This window comes from Equus asinus, chromosome 1 (genome assembly GCF_041296235.1).
Source record: "Equus asinus isolate D_3611 breed Donkey chromosome 1, EquAss-T2T_v2, whole genome shotgun sequence".
Classification (NCBI taxonomy): domain Eukaryota; kingdom Metazoa; phylum Chordata; class Mammalia; order Perissodactyla; family Equidae; genus Equus; species Equus asinus.
The window spans coordinates 155,050,729-155,066,492 of NC_091790.1; the positions used below are offsets into that span (position 1 = coordinate 155,050,729).

Here is a 15,764-nt window from a genome sequence, read left to right on the forward strand (position 1 = left end):
AAAATTTTTGACCTTAAGGATCTTAGAGTCTAATGAGGATACTAGTAATAAACAGGTGAAATTTATTAAATGTTAACTGTTTTCTGATTGAAGTCATCATAGGGGGCAAAAAAAAGGCATACCCAGTTGGTTTGGGAGGTGGAAATAATGGAAGAGCAACATCATAGTGTTGTTTAAACATGATAATACAAATAACATTCGTTGAAATAGTGGCACATAATAAATAGTGGGTCCTATAATGATAGTGATAATGGTAGAGGAGATTATTTCAAAACTGAAACCAGAAATGGTTGACCAGGTGCAGGAGGTTACCTTTCCAGACAGGAGGTTCAGTGTAAAATTTTCATAGTGTCACATGCTGACTAGTGCCCTAAAGAAGAGGGAAAAGAAGTCATAAAATGTCCTTTTTTTGAATTTCACTTGTAGTTTTTAAGATAGTTCATTTGTTATTCTCTTTTTTCCCTTTACATATTTTCCCCATAATTCAGTTCCACTTTTTTTTATTACTGGAATAATTCCTTTTTAACAAAAACTAGTTGAATTTTGTAGAAATCTTTAAAAATCTAAATATGAAAAATTGATTTAACTTTGTATCGATTAAAAGTGTTTTTGAATTGGGTCCTCCTTGCTTGTTACAGGTTTGTCCTTTGTTTGTTTTGATTTTGTTTTTGTTTTGTAACATCTTTTTTTTCCTTGTAGGATGATAATGTCAAATCCCTCCTCTGTAGCTTGATCTGTTGTAGAAATTCAATGACTGCTGAGCAAGTTTTGAATGCTGAATGTTTCTTGTTACCAAAAGGGAAATCAAATCCAAACCCAGAAAAACATACTGAATATACTCAATATAAAGAGGAAGAAGAATTAAAGATGAAGAACTTGGATAAATATAAGGAAAAGACCATAAATGGTGAAACCAACTTCGATTGACAGATTAGTATTCTTTTGTTGTTGCAGATTTTGCTTTTCAAAACTTTGTTTTGTTTAGTTAAATAAACAAAATCTGGAAGTTTTCTGGAGCTAGTTGTGTTGTGTCTTTGGTATTCTAGTTGTGAAAAATAAAAGATGTTTGGCTATGCAAAAAATTGTGTACTTTGACATTTCATTTAACTGGAGTTGTTAAGGAAGAATTTTCTGTCTGTAGTTACTTTTTGAAATTGTATAATTAGGCTATGATATTTGTAATAGAAAAGGTTATTAGATTTTTGGACAGATCCTATACAGATTTTCACTATGTTGGCCAGCTGATGATGAGGGTCATACTTATTGGTGAACAAATGATAGTTGGCATCTGCTTTGTACCCAGTTATGGGGATCTAAAGATAAATAAAACATAGTCCTTAACGTGTACAAAGCGCATAGTCTATTGAGAAAGAGATGTAAACAGATCTTCATAATGTCATATAGAATACCTATTGATGGCTCTGGACAGAGCTTTATGGGATTACACAGGAGGGATACTCATCCTATAGAAGAAAGGTGTCAGGGAAAGGTTTCTGGAGGAGGTGGTACCTTAGTTAAATCTTAAAAGATAAGTGGTAAAGGTGAAGGAGGGGCAAGAGTATCTTAATTAGCAGAGAAAGCATGGTGAAAGTGCCGAAGGGAGAAACTCTTGTGTTTAATATGAGGCAGGGAATAGTCATATAGGTACATGAGGGCTTTGTACGAAATAATAAAATGCTCATACCTAAACGTTTTGTAGGAAATGTGGAGTCATTGAAGAATTTTAAAAAGCTTTAGCTCCCTCAAAATGTATCTTCTGCCTACCACGAAGATAGGAGGAAGGGAGACTGGTTAGAAATGATGAAAACAAGATCTAAGGAAGTAGAAATAATGATGAAACATATGGGACAAATTTATGAACTAATTAGACAAATCAGTTGGACTTTGGTGATTGAAGTATGTGTAGACTAAAGTAGTATGGTAGAGTTTCTAGTTGCCTATTCAAAATCCAGTATTCCTTTCTTCCTTAGTAATAGATTCCAGTTCTATTTGAGTGGCAGTGTACTTGGCTCAAAGACTACATTTGCCATTTTCTCCCTTAGTTGAAGCCTTTTGACTAAGCTCTTGCAAGTAAGCTCCTTAGAAGGAGCTGACTTAGCTGGGAGATGGGCCCTTTTGCCTTTATCCCTTTTCTATTGCCTGGAAGCTAACATGATGGTTAGAAATTGAGCAGCCTCCTTGAATCATGAGGTGATTTTGAGGATGAAACCCGTGAACTAGGATGATGGAGTAATAAATTAGAAGGAGCTGGTGTCCCTAATCATTCTGGAGCCTCTGTCCTAGCCTCAAGATTTCATGTTATTTGAGAGAATAAACCCTCACTTCATAGTGTGGTCTCTGTACCAACACCCTCAGCATCACCTGGGAACTTAGTAGAAATGCAAATTCTTGGCTCCACACCAGACTTACTAAATAGGAATCTCTGAGGATGGAGCCTGGCAATCTGAGTTTTAACAAGTGCTTTAAATCATTCTAATGCATACTAAAGAGAACCATTGCCACACATTCAAACCATTGCTACTTTTTAGGTTTCCTGTTTTATAGTAGAACTTAATTTTAGCTGATTCAGTAATGAAGACACAGCAGTTAGGTTTAAAGAAAATTTGAATAATTAAAGGGAATAAAGGATAGACCACTTTATTTATATTCACTATTTTAAATAAAGCATTAGACCAGCATTTTACGAATGTGTTCTGCTGAACACTTGTCGCTTGGGATGTTCAGCACAAAAATAATTCTATGATTATTTGTTTGGAAAATAAGGCTAAATTGGAGATTGATCATGCATTTTTAGATGGTGAAGGTTTTAAAAAGTTCTCTAGAAAAGAAGCCTGTTTAGTTTTATTTAGCCTAGCCTTTGCCAATATTGGTAATGAGACCCCACTTTTCACATAATACCAGCAACTTCTCTGTTGTGAAACTAGGGTGAGAATCAGATTTTGTAGCATACTAAATTAGATAGTATTTATTTTTATTTGTTCTTTTAGAATGGCAAATATTAATGTGCAGTGAAAAGAGACAAATTCCTAAGTACCTTAACGTCGTAAATGTTTCTTGAAATATGTGTACATGTAAGGGCAATGCAAAGGCAAACAAATGTGTTCACTGCCCTAGGGACAGTCGGAGAATGATGAAGTATGTGGTAAACTATAAGAAAAGCAATAATGTATGTCACCGCAAAGAAGAGAAAGGGAAGAGAGGAATGATGAAGTTGAGGAATAGACATTGGGCCCATTTTAAAGGAACAGTAGAGTTGCACTTGTTTGGAACTGAAAGACATTCCAGGCCAAGGAAAGTAAGAGAGCTCAAAGGGTATGTTTGGGAAAGGGCTGTAATTTGGCTGGTGTATAGGATATTCATGGGGGAGCTGAGAAAAAAGCTTGGAAAAGTATTTTGGGGACAGATCATAGAGGATCATGAGGTTGCTTTATAGGAGAGAGAACTCTATTATGATCTTAAGAGCAGCTGAATCACACAGTCCTGTTTGTTTTAGAATAAAATAGCTAACCAGAGAGGAGGATTTGGGCAGGGAAATAATGGAGGTAAGGAAAAAGTCAAGGATGGCACATTTCACTAAAATAATTGAGGCAAAGAAAATGTCCTGTTTTAGTTCAAGGGTATTGGAAAGGAGAGAATTAAGAATATAAACTGTTTCTTAAATGGAATTTATGGGAAGCCTCTAGTCCATTTCATAGTATCTGTGCTGAGTCATTTCAGTGTGTATTTAAATGTCAACATTTATTAAGTTTCTCTTAGCATCTCTCTTTTAACTCAGAAGATGACATGCTTTATCATTTCTTAGTTGTTGGTATAACCATATCTTTTGCCATTAAAACTACGTTTGGAAGCAGTTCTGGAATGGCAAAGTAAGGACTTCTGAAAACCTACTCCACCATAAAGCAACAAGAACATTGGCAAAAATTGTCAAAATCAGCTTTTTCAGAACTCTAGGGAATTAACCAATGACTTGCAGCAATTTGAAGAGCATTTATTCAAGAAAAACAGCTGCATCTTGGTAAGAATTGCAAGCTTTCTAGTGTTTTATCTAGCTCCCATCTTCTGTCCCCAGCTCTGCAGTAGCCTTTTAAACCAGCAGCCTCACAGTCATGTTAGCTGTGAAAACCAGTAGCCTAACCACCAGTGGAAGTGGCAGAATTTAAGCTCCTCAAAAAGCCCCATTGCCAGAGAATTGTCACTATTTGACCTGTCTGGCAGTTCCCTGGAAAAGCCATTCGTGGGGCTTGCCTTTATTTGATATGATTCAGAGCTTGCTCGGTGGGAAAACTTTCCCCAGGGCATTTATTTTTAAAAAATCATGGCAGTTGTTGAACATCATAGCTGCCTGAGGTGGTGATACCTGTTGGGGAAACAGTTGACTAGGAAAATCTGGGAATGATGTTCATAGGGTGCATGATGTTCAAAGCACTTATAGAAGGGCATGTTGCACAGTGTTGTACTATTGCCTCTAGCCAGGGCAATTAGACAAGAAAAAGAAAGAAAAGGCATCCAGGTTGGAAAGGAAGATGTAAAACTGTCTTTTCGCATATGACATGACCTTGCATATAGAAAACCTTAAGAAATCTATTAAAAAACTTTCAGAACCAATGAGTTCAGTGTGATTGCAGGTAAAAGATCATTACACAAAAATAAATTGCGTTTATATGCCCTAGAAATTTATAAAACTAAAAATGAAATTGAGAAAACAATTCCATTTACAATAGCATTGAAAATAATTAGGAATAACTTTAACAAAAAAAGTGTAGGACTTGTACACTAAGACTACAAAACATTGGTGAAAGTAAGTAAGGAAGACCTAAATAAATTCAAAGAAATGTTAATGATTGGAAGATTTAATTATTGTTAGTAATATTCCCCAGTCATTTAGAGATTCAACACAATCTCTATCAAAACCTCTACTTCTGTTTATACAGAAATTGACAAGCTGGTCCTAAACTTCATGTGGAAATGGAGTGAACCCAGAATAGCCAAAACAGTCTTGAAAGAGAAGCAAGTAGGAGGAATCACACTGCTAATTCCAAAACTTACTATAAAGCAATGATAATCAAGACAGAATGGGTGCTGGCATAAGGATAGAAATATAGATCCATGGAATAGGGTTGAGATTTTCTATTTTTATTTACATATATGTAAATAAAGCCTTTCATATATAGTCAGTTGATTTTTGACAAGGGTACCAGGACAATTCAATAAGGAAGTCTTTTCAACAAATGATACTTGGACAACTGGATATTCACATGTAAAAGAATGAAGTTGGACAACCCTATCTTGCACTATATGCAAATATTAACTCAAAATGGTTCATAGACCTAAATATAAAGCTACTACTATAAAAACTCAGAAGAAAACAGGCATAAATCTCTGTGACCTTGGGTTAGGAAAAATTTTCTTAGATATGATGCCAAAAGCACAAGGAAGAGAAAAATTAGAATTTATTAAATTTCAAATTTTTGCACTTCAGAGAACACTACCAAAGTAACAAGACAAGCCACAGAATGGGAGAAATATTTTCAAATCATATATATGCTAAAGGACTTGTATTTAGTATAAAGAACTGTTACAATTGAGTAATAAAAAAGCCAATTTAAAAATGAGCAAAGGCTCTGAATAGATATTTCTCGAAAGAAGACACACAAATGGCCAATAAATACGTGAGAAAATGCTCAACATCATTAGTCGTTAGGGAAATTCAAATTAAAAATACAGTGAGGGGCCAGCCCTGTGGCCAAGTGGTTAAGTTCATGTGCTCTGCTTTGGTGGCCCAGGGTTTCACTGGTTTGGATCCTGGTCATAAACATGGCACCACTTGTCAGTCTGCATTGAGGTGGCGTCCATGTGCCACAACTAGAAGGACCCGCAACTAAAATATGCAGCTGTGTGCTGGGGGGATTTGGGGAGAAAAAGCAGAAAAAAAAAAAAAACTACAGTCAAATACCACTTCACACCCACTAGGATAGCTAGAATTAAAAAGATAATGACAAATGTTGGGGAGAATGAGGAGAAATTGTAACTCCTGGTGGAAGTGTATAATGGTGCAGCTGATCTAGGAAACAGTGTGGCAATTCCTCAAAATGTTAAACATGGAGTTACCATATGACCTGGCAATTTAACTCCTAGCTAATTTCCCAATAGTCATGAAAACTTAGGTTCACGCAAAAACCATATACATGAACATTCATAGCAGCATATTCATAGTAGCCAAAAAGTGGCAACAATCCAAATGTCCATCTACTGATGAATGGATAAACATAACGTGGTATACCAATACAATGGAATGTTACTTGGCAATAAAAAGGAATGAAGTACTAATACATGCTACAACATGAGTCAACCTTGAAAACATTATATATACCAAGTGAAAAGTCAGTCACAAAAGACTGCATACTGTATGATTTCATTTATCTGAACATTTCATATCTAGGCGTTATGAAATGTCTAGAATAGGTAAATCTATAGAGATAGAAAGTAGATTAGTGATTGCCTGGGGATGGGATGGGTGGGGAGTGGAGGGTATGACTGCTAATGGATGTGGGATTTCTTTTTGGTGTGATGGAAATGTTCTCTACTTAGTGGTGATGGTTTCACAACTCAATATACTAAAACCACTGAATTATTCACTTTTTTAAAGGGTGAATTTTATAGTGTAAATTATACCTCAAAAAGCTATTATGTAAGAAAAAAAATACATGTTATGTGTTCATTCAGAAAACATTTGACAGACTCCTGTCAGGCATCTTATGTTCTTCTCTTGTCTTCTACTAATTCCACTGTATGTCACTCACCTAACCTGGTTTGCTATTTCAAGGCTAAATCTGCCTAATCGTGGTTATCTTTTTAAAAATGCAAGTTTCCCAGTGTCCATACTGAGAAATTCTCCCTCAACACATCAGAGATGGGACTTGGGAATCTACATTTGCAGCAAGTAGCCTTAAGTGTCTCTGATGCGGCTGCTGTGGGAGGAGCACGTTTAGAAACAGTGCTCTGGGAGAATGAAGGCTGAGTTTGACCAGTCACGTGTGTGTTTGTTTATTTCCCTTTTCTTAAAGGGAGCTTTACTCTATGAATTGAATATGTATAGATTAAAACAAAACTTTTTTTAGAATATTTGTTATTTTTGTGGAGAAATAGTATATTTCTTGCTTCTGAATGGATTGAAGAAATCACAAAAGATGAGACTGACATTAGAATATATAAAAATCAACACAATGAAAATAACTGAAGGATATAGCTGACCAGAAAAATTTGCATGAGTTTAGGAGACAGTGGGTTAATAGTTATAACATATAAAGTGATTATTCAAATTTACAAGAAAATTATTAAGATCCCAGTAGACAAAGCAAAAATAAATACGTAAAGTTTTTTCAAAATTTAAAGAAGTACAAATTACCTCTGAATAGTATTTTCATGCTTGTAAAGCAGCAAAATTTTTAAATGGCTGGGTCCTATGATATTGGTTAAATTGGTGCAGATTTTCATTTATGAAAGCAGTGTGAAGTTGGTAGAAAGTAGTTTGATCATATGTCTCAAAAACTATAAAAATGATTATCTTGTTTGATCCCACGGGTATCAGTCTTAAAAATTTGTCTTAGGAACGTGATTTAACTTAACAGAAACAAAAAATACATATATGTAAATGCTCAACTGGAAATTGAATAAATGTGGAACAAGTGGGTTGTTACATAATTCATTGTACGTCAATATAGTAGACTGTTACACGAGCATGAATTATGAAGACACACATGCTCATACATAACGGAAATAATCTCTAAAAAGGTATTTGTGGTAAAAATATGGGTGATGAAACATTTTTTAAAATCCTTAATTTTTCAATATTTTATTATGAACATTTCCCAACATACAGCAAAGTTAAAAGAATTTTACAGTGAATATCCATATATCATCACTTAAATTCTGCCATTAACATGTTGTTATACATTATCATGTAACTATCTATCTACCTTAGTCTTTTTATATTTTGCTTTTCATTAAAAGCTTAAAATTCTCTCAGCTATCAGGTAATAAAGTGCCATTTCTTGAGTGATGCTTATTTTTGATTAACAGAGGAGTAACTTAAATTTCCATTAAAAGGTTTAGAACAGTTTCTTGTAAGTTTGTGTATGGCCACCAGGTGTAGCTCTGGACCCATAGCATCCTGGGATAAGCATGGGCAAGGCAGGTTTCAGTAAAGATAACTTCTAAATGCAATCAGACTTGTTTTGTTTATTTGGGTGAGGGTATAGCAAATTTCTCCATCAAGATCTAAAGTAATTTAGGTTATATATTTATTTTATTGTCAAAAAATTTTTGCCACAATTTCTCTTGTAACTTGACTTTCTTACTCCACAGCCTCAAAAGTTCAGGGTCAAAAGTCTGGGGTCAAAAGTTTGGGGTTATGCAGCAAATTTGTTTATGTTACCAGCTGTTTGAAATGATAATTTTAAGAAGGTTTAAATTAGTTGTGGAAATGGAAATGTTCATACTTGTTTTGTACAATGAGAACTCATCACAACTATATTTTTTCTTTAGTGAGATTATAGAATTGTCTGTATCTCTCTCTTTTTTTTTTGCTGAGGAAAGACTCACCCTGAGGTAACATCTGTTACCAGTCTTCTCTTTTCGTATGTGAGCTTCTGTGACAGCATGGCTACTGACAGGTGTGTGTTGTAGGTCCATGCCCAGGAGCTGAATGAGCCTGGCCGCTGAAGTGGCACACACCATGCTTAACCACGAAGCCACCAGGGCTGGCCCTGATGTCTGTATCTCTTTAAACATAAACCCCATAAGATTTGGGTAGCACAATAACAGACATTTAGTAAATATTTGTTGAATGAATAAATGTAAAGAATGGTTTGAAACTTTTACTGAAGGCTATTTTGTAGAAATTGGTAAATCTACTCTTTAAGAAGTGTGCTTCCTCCGTTTTTATTTTCTTTTAATGATAAAAGGGTCAACTTTAAATACCTTGCAGTTTTAAAATTACTCCTAGATGAAAATATTTTTCTGTTTTTGGTTGCAAAAAAGAATATAGTCACTTTTAAAGGAAAATAGAGCTTAATTATGTTGAAATCACTTTTAACCAAAAAACTTTCTCCTCTTCTTCCCCTGAGAGGAATCCTCGGTTTCTTCCTACATTAGATGTCATCAACTATCAATTTGTTTCTACATACCAGAGAGTAAAATCGTGGAGGCAAGAATTTGGTAGTATGGTCAAGTAAATTAAACCATCTACTGGAATAACCAGAGGGGAGGATTTTCCCATTTAAAGTCTTTATTTTTTAAAGGAGAAACTATTTAATAAGCTGTATTTGAAACAATTTTTTTCATAAAATGGAGCTATTTGGAGTAAAAGTTCTTGGGAGAATTTTAGTATAGGTAAAGATATAGTATAGTATAGTATAAAGTGTGGTGTAAATTCTCAGAGAATTTGGTGTCATGCTTTTGGATTTCTGATAGGATAGTGGAAAGATTCATCAAGGGAGAAGACAAGAACAAACCTTAGAGTTGTTTTTAGAACTCTTATTTTACAGAAAGAGGAAATTCCAGAGAAACAAGACCACAGAATTACTTAGCTCAAGAATTAAATTGTTGACAAACTTTTTGTTTTATCACTGTATTCTGTTTTACATGTATGTATTCTTTCAATTGTACTTATAAGGAAGAGCCGTTATATATATAGCCCAAAGGGCTGGGACTTTGAAGGTCTTTACTGTCCTTGATTTCCTTGAAAAGTAAGTAATGTCTATATTGCATATGTGTCTTGCATACCTTCTTCCTCCTGCTTTCTCTCTTCTCTCCTCTTTCCCCCCTTTTGTCCTCCTTGTTCCCCTCCCCCCCTTTTTAACTATTGCTAGTTCATTTAGAGAAAGATTAGTTACTGCTGAAAGAATTAAATTGCTATTTACAACAGATATTCTGGGGACATAAAATATTTCTTGAACAACTTTTGCTAAGGTACACACTTAGTTATTACCATCATGTTTTTATAACTGCCAAAAATATGCAGATTAATTTTTTTAACATTTATTTACTTTTCCTTGAACGTCATGATTTTTTATTTGATATCAGCCCTATTTGTGGTAATCAGCTGGTAACTGCAAATTACACTTGGTAAAACAAACTGTATATGAAGAATGCACACATAATTTTGTTCATGATTATTGTACTTGCCTGAGTCATGGCTTGCATCATCTTCTGCAATCCGATTTATGATTCACAAAATTCTATTTCCACTATATCCTTTTCAACCCCCACATAAGTATCAGCCATAGCAGATAAATATCTGATGACAATTTGCTTTAGTGGGAAAACCTGGATGATTTCTTTTGGGCTGCTATAAGAATTTTCAGCTTTTTCTTTAAAGGAAGCGATAAACTTTATGCCTCACTAAATGATCAAACGATCTTTTCTTTTTTTTCTGTGTCATAGAGTTTGTCATGCTTTGAGATTGTTTTAAATTTGATTCTTTACTACTTAATGAGCTTGACAAAATTATTTCATTGTATTTTTGCAAGTTGGGAGGGGATGTGCTTTGTTCTAACATGATGGTAGCACATTCAAGTAAAAATCTGAGCCAGTGTAGCCATAGTGACTTTAATGTAATTAAATAAACCCTCAGACCCTGATACAACATCTTAAAATGTACTTTGGTCATTTATCTACTGCTTTCAATTTGCACTTCCTTTTGTGTTAAAAATTTCTGAAGTCCGCAAATGTTATTTTGTTTCATAATTAAAGGTTATGTAGAATCAGTTGCTGCAGCGGACAGGGTAGAGTGGGTGCTAGGCATTTCATCTATATTATCTCAATCTTCACAACAACCCTGTAAAGGGCAAGTGTTATTCCTCTTTTATAGAGGAGGAAGAAAAGTGAGGCATGAGAGATTAGGTTTTTGGCAAGGATCACTTTTATCATCATTGAAATTAAGTGTGGGACATCAGGATAGATACTGAAGACACTAAGAGATATGAGTTTTTGTTCTAGAAAGTCTTTAGTATAGTTGTTGAGACCAGGCGTATCTGTGAAAAAAATGAGACAAAAATCACTTGCTAAATGCCATTAATCCTAAAGTGATGTCTCCCAGCAAAAGTGAATCAATCTTGGGGTCAGCAAACCTACTAAGACTCTATGCTAGTAGAGGCGTCCAAAATGAAGCACACCTCCATTATTTTTGCATGAGTCTGTTTACTGCCCTTACATTCTTGAGAGAGTTAAAATGTACTTCTGATTATTTTCTTGAAGTGGCATGGAAGAATAGCTTTTGTATAGGAAATTAAATCTTCTTATTCTTGGTATCAAACCATAAATTATTTGACTACTTTGGTAAATTAGAAGCTTGTTATTTTCAAGTGTAAAGATCATTTTCTTGAATGACTGGCAGAAAAATTCACTATACATGTATGGAAATACATTTTGATTTCTGTGTATGTTTAATTTTTTTTTTACATCAACATCCTCTACTCTAGGAGATATGATCACTTTAATGGAAACAGTTTGTAATTGAAGCTCATTTTTCAAGCAAAACCATTGCCAGGGACCATCTATGTAGAGCAAATAAATAACTGTGATATGGAATACAAAATTTCAGTTCTGGTTTGAATAAGAGACTGAAGTGTGTTTAACTCTCATACCGGTTTGAAAGAAATTCTGTCAAAATTTGAGAGAAAACAGACACAGTAGATATACTAAATAGTTTTTGCTTTCATTTTTGATTATCCAGTTTGAGAGAAAGGGAACAGAGGCATTACCTGTGGAGAGATTAGGAAGAAGTGTTACCCACCTCAGTGTTCCCAAACTTGTGTTTGTTACACATTTTTGAAGAGTAGAAATTTTGGCAGATCATTTGAGGGATGTAGAAGATGGATGTCTTTTTTTTCTTAAAAAAGTTTTGGGAAATAGAAAATGCATTTCACAATTATTGTCTTCTTCACTGTTACTGTTTGAGACTGTTGACAGTTTTGTCTACGTTCTCCTGTATACTCTGAGGCATTCAGTTCTTACGTGTTCTAGCAAATCATGTAGGTTTTTCCAGCACTGGCTAGAAGCTCCGTCATGTCTCTTATAACTAACTTACTGCAAGTTGTATTTTCTCTGTGCTAATCTCTCACATAACCCATAAGGCTAATACAGATTATTGTAACGTATATATTCTTATAGCAAAAATAAATTTTGTGTGTGTGGTGGCTCACCTGTGAAGGGTTTGTGGTACACTAATGAGCTGTGTTATATATTAAGATTATATTGTCTACACAGCAAGGGGTAAAGAGATCAATTGGGGCTGAGACAAAAAGACAACTGGCCTCCAGGAATTAAGAGACTTGGGACCTTTGAAGACCATGGCAACCTGGAAGTTGAGAATCAACTTCTGGGTAGAACTTTTGACAACGTTAGGATTTTGTCTGAATTGACAAAGGAAAATTTAATTATTTATTACTTTTTAAAAATGAATAAATGAGAGGTATTAAATTATACCTTAGACTTTTTCGTTGCTTCTTAAAGTTCTATTTTTTCATAATGTTTATTAATATATACACACATTGGAAAACCCAGAAAAATAGAAATAAGAGGAAATACCACCTTTCAACCACTTAAAAAAATAATTTTTCACATTTTAGTGTTTTCCATTCTGTTTTTTCTCCATGCACAGACTTAAAAAATCTATCATAATGTGTATACAATTATTTTTGTCTGGTTAAAATTATACCATAGCTACTTGTATACTATGTGTAACAATATACATATTGTTATAAAGTCTGCACAAACCTTTTTAAAAAATGACTTTAAAATATTCTTTTAAATATACCATAGGTCACTTAAGTTCATGAATATTGTTTGTTTAGTTCACTCTGGAAGGTAGGAAGAGATAACAGGGTTAAGTTGGTTGGGTGGACTGGACTTAGCAGGTGGAACAGAAGTCTGGATTCTGAACTTTTAAGTTAATGATTAAAGTCACCCAAGTTAAAAGCAACTTAACGATGAAGGTCCAGGACAAGATTAGCAAAAACTATGGTGCTACCCTCCTGCTCCATGGCAAATCCTTTAGTATATCATGGCATTCTTTCTCAGGAGCCCTGGTACTTTTGCCATCACAGGCTAGAGATTTAAGATATTCAGTTTCTAGGTGAAAACCAGGAATCTGAGATTAGAAATTACAACAACCAAATCTAATTTGTCCAAGAGAAGATACAGAGATCTAGAACTCAGGAGCAGAGAGAGCCAGATAGCATGAGTAATCAGAACATAGGAATTTGAACTGAGGATAAAGATGATTGTCTTACTGACTCTCTTCTACTTATTTGCTAAATGTATTTTCTCTTAAGTGTATTCAAGAAGTCTCTCTCTCGTGATACAATGTTAAAGGGAAAATGATAAGATTGTATTCCGATAACGATTTTAATTGTAATTTTTTCTTTTAAGTTTCTGAATTTTCTGTAGTATGATTATATTTACTGTTATAATTAAAGCAACTTTAAAAGTATTCAAATAATTTAAAGAATATCAGTTATCAAAACCAAAATCTAAACCAAAAATTTGTGGTAGATAAGTGTTTCAGATGCATATATCTGAATTAGCACTGAACTTGGGGTCATAAGAGTTGGGTTTTAGGCCAAACTACTCCATTACTGTGTATGATTCTGATTCCAATTTCAATGTGTGTTCCCCCCCCACACCCCACCAAACAATTCTCTGACGCCAACTTGGTGTCCTGCAATTCAACTCAATTCTGACACTATTTACCCAGAGATAGCATCAGATTCCACAGGTTAATGGTTCAGTCCCACAAGACTGCCTCTACTTTAGTTGCCAGTCACAAGTCCAGGTTGTTACCTGTGCTTCTAACCAACTGGCTATAAATCAGAGATTCCCATGACTCCTTCCTTGGGTTTGATTAGTTTGCTAGAGCAGCTCACAGAACTCAGGAAATCAGTTTACTTACTGGATTATCAGTTTATCATAAAAGGATATAACGCAGCAACAGTCAAATGGAAGAGATGCATAGGCAAAGGTATGTGGGAAGTAGTCACAGAGCTTGCATGCTCTCTCCAAATGCACCACTCTCCCCAAATCCCCACATGCTCATCAACCTGGCAGCTCTCTGAATCCAGTCCTTTTGGGTTTTTATGGAGGCTTCATTACAGAGGCATGATTGATTAAATCTTTGGCCATTGACCATCAATTCAACCTCTAGCCCCTTTCCTCCCCTGGGAGGTCAGGGAGGTTAGATAGAAAGTTCCAACCCTCCAGTCTCATCGTTGGTTCTCCTGACTTTCTAAAGTTACCTCATTAACATAAACTCAGATGTGGTTAAAAGAGGTTTGTTATGATATCAAATCACCTTTATACCTCTTATTACTTAGGAAATTTCAAGGGTTTTAGGAGCTCTGTGCCAGAAATAGAACAAAGACCAAATAGATACATTTCTCATTATAGATGACAATTTATAATAAGTCACTTTTTCTATTTGGGTTTCCCCTTCCCTTACCTGTACAACTGAGATAAAATATTTACGTTTCAGGCCTATTGAAGGGATTATGATAATGTCTTTGAAAGTACTTGGTAATATGCTACACAAATGTAAGCTATTATGGAAATTTTGGAATGATATAAAGCAAAAGCAAATTCTTTCAAGTTTTGAAAAGTATTTAAAAATACAAAGTGAACGTTAAATAAATGTTATAATCAAGGAAGATGGCTTTCTCCTAAATGCTGTGTCTTCCTAAAAGAAGTATCTAGATGTATAAGGTATAAGACATAAATAGTTGAAATAACATAATAACACAATAAAGATAAGTAATAAAGGAGATACAACTGAAGAATAAATTAGGAAGATGAAAATGATAGTGTCAATAATAGGAATTTCAGAAACAGAAATAAAAATGGATAGGAGGAAACAGGTGAGGAATTAGTGAAAATATATTTCTCAGAATTAAAGAAGAGCAAACAAACCTGAATTACCTCAGATCAAAAAGGCTCATAGAGTTCCAATCAGGAGAAGGAAAAACCCATATGTAGATTTAAGAAATTCAAGGTTAGAATTTTTTTTTAAGTTTTCAGAGAAAAGGAAGCAACTTATCTAGACATTAATAAAAATCAAATTGACTTCAGATGTCTTAACACTGAAGGCAAGGAGGCAATGGAGTAATATTTTTAAAGTACTGAAGTAAAAGAATTTGAACCTAGAATATTACTTCCATGCAAATTATTCATATATAGAATATTTGCCACATGAAGAACCACACTGAAAACACTTTTGATGGAAGTACTCAAGGAGAGAAGAGGATTCAGGAGATGCTGCAGAAGAGATGGGAAGTAGTTCTACCTTATAAAGTTCATCTTAAAAATAAAAGAGTAAAGGGGCTGGCCCCGTGGCCGAGTGGTTAAGTTCGCGCGCTCCACTGCAGGCAGTCCAGTGTTTCGTTGGTTCAAATCATGGGTGCGGACATGGCACTGCTCATCAAACCACACTGAGGCAGCGTCCCACATGCCACAACTAGAAGGACCCACAACAAAGACTATACAACTATGTACTGGGGGGCTTTGGGGAGAAAAAGGAAAAAATAAAATCTTTAAAAATAAAATAAAAGAGTAAAAAGGTAAGATTGAGGAGAAGGAGGGATGGAGGGAGTTAGAAGGAAGAGAGTGTGAAAACAGCCACATACAATATGTGAGTGAATGGGCATGACTATGTTTCCATAAAATTTTAGTTACAAAAGTAGATGGTAGGGCAGATAATAAGCCAATAGTGGAGA

General features: G+C 34.7%; 1 protein-coding gene across 2 annotated transcripts in view; it reads left to right on the top strand.

The window, feature by feature from the left end:
- STK31 (serine/threonine kinase 31) overlaps positions 1 to 927 on the top strand; it is a 118,182-nt gene extending 117,255 nt beyond the window's left edge. For both annotated transcript variants that reach the window (XM_044765853.2, XM_070504528.1), the window contains one exon: positions 700 to 927. In XM_044765853.2, coding sequence (XP_044621788.2) covers positions 700 to 927 — 228 coding nt within the window. The remainder of the gene's footprint in view (positions 1 to 699) is intronic.
- The last annotated feature ends 14,837 nt before the right edge of the window (positions 928 to 15,764 follow it).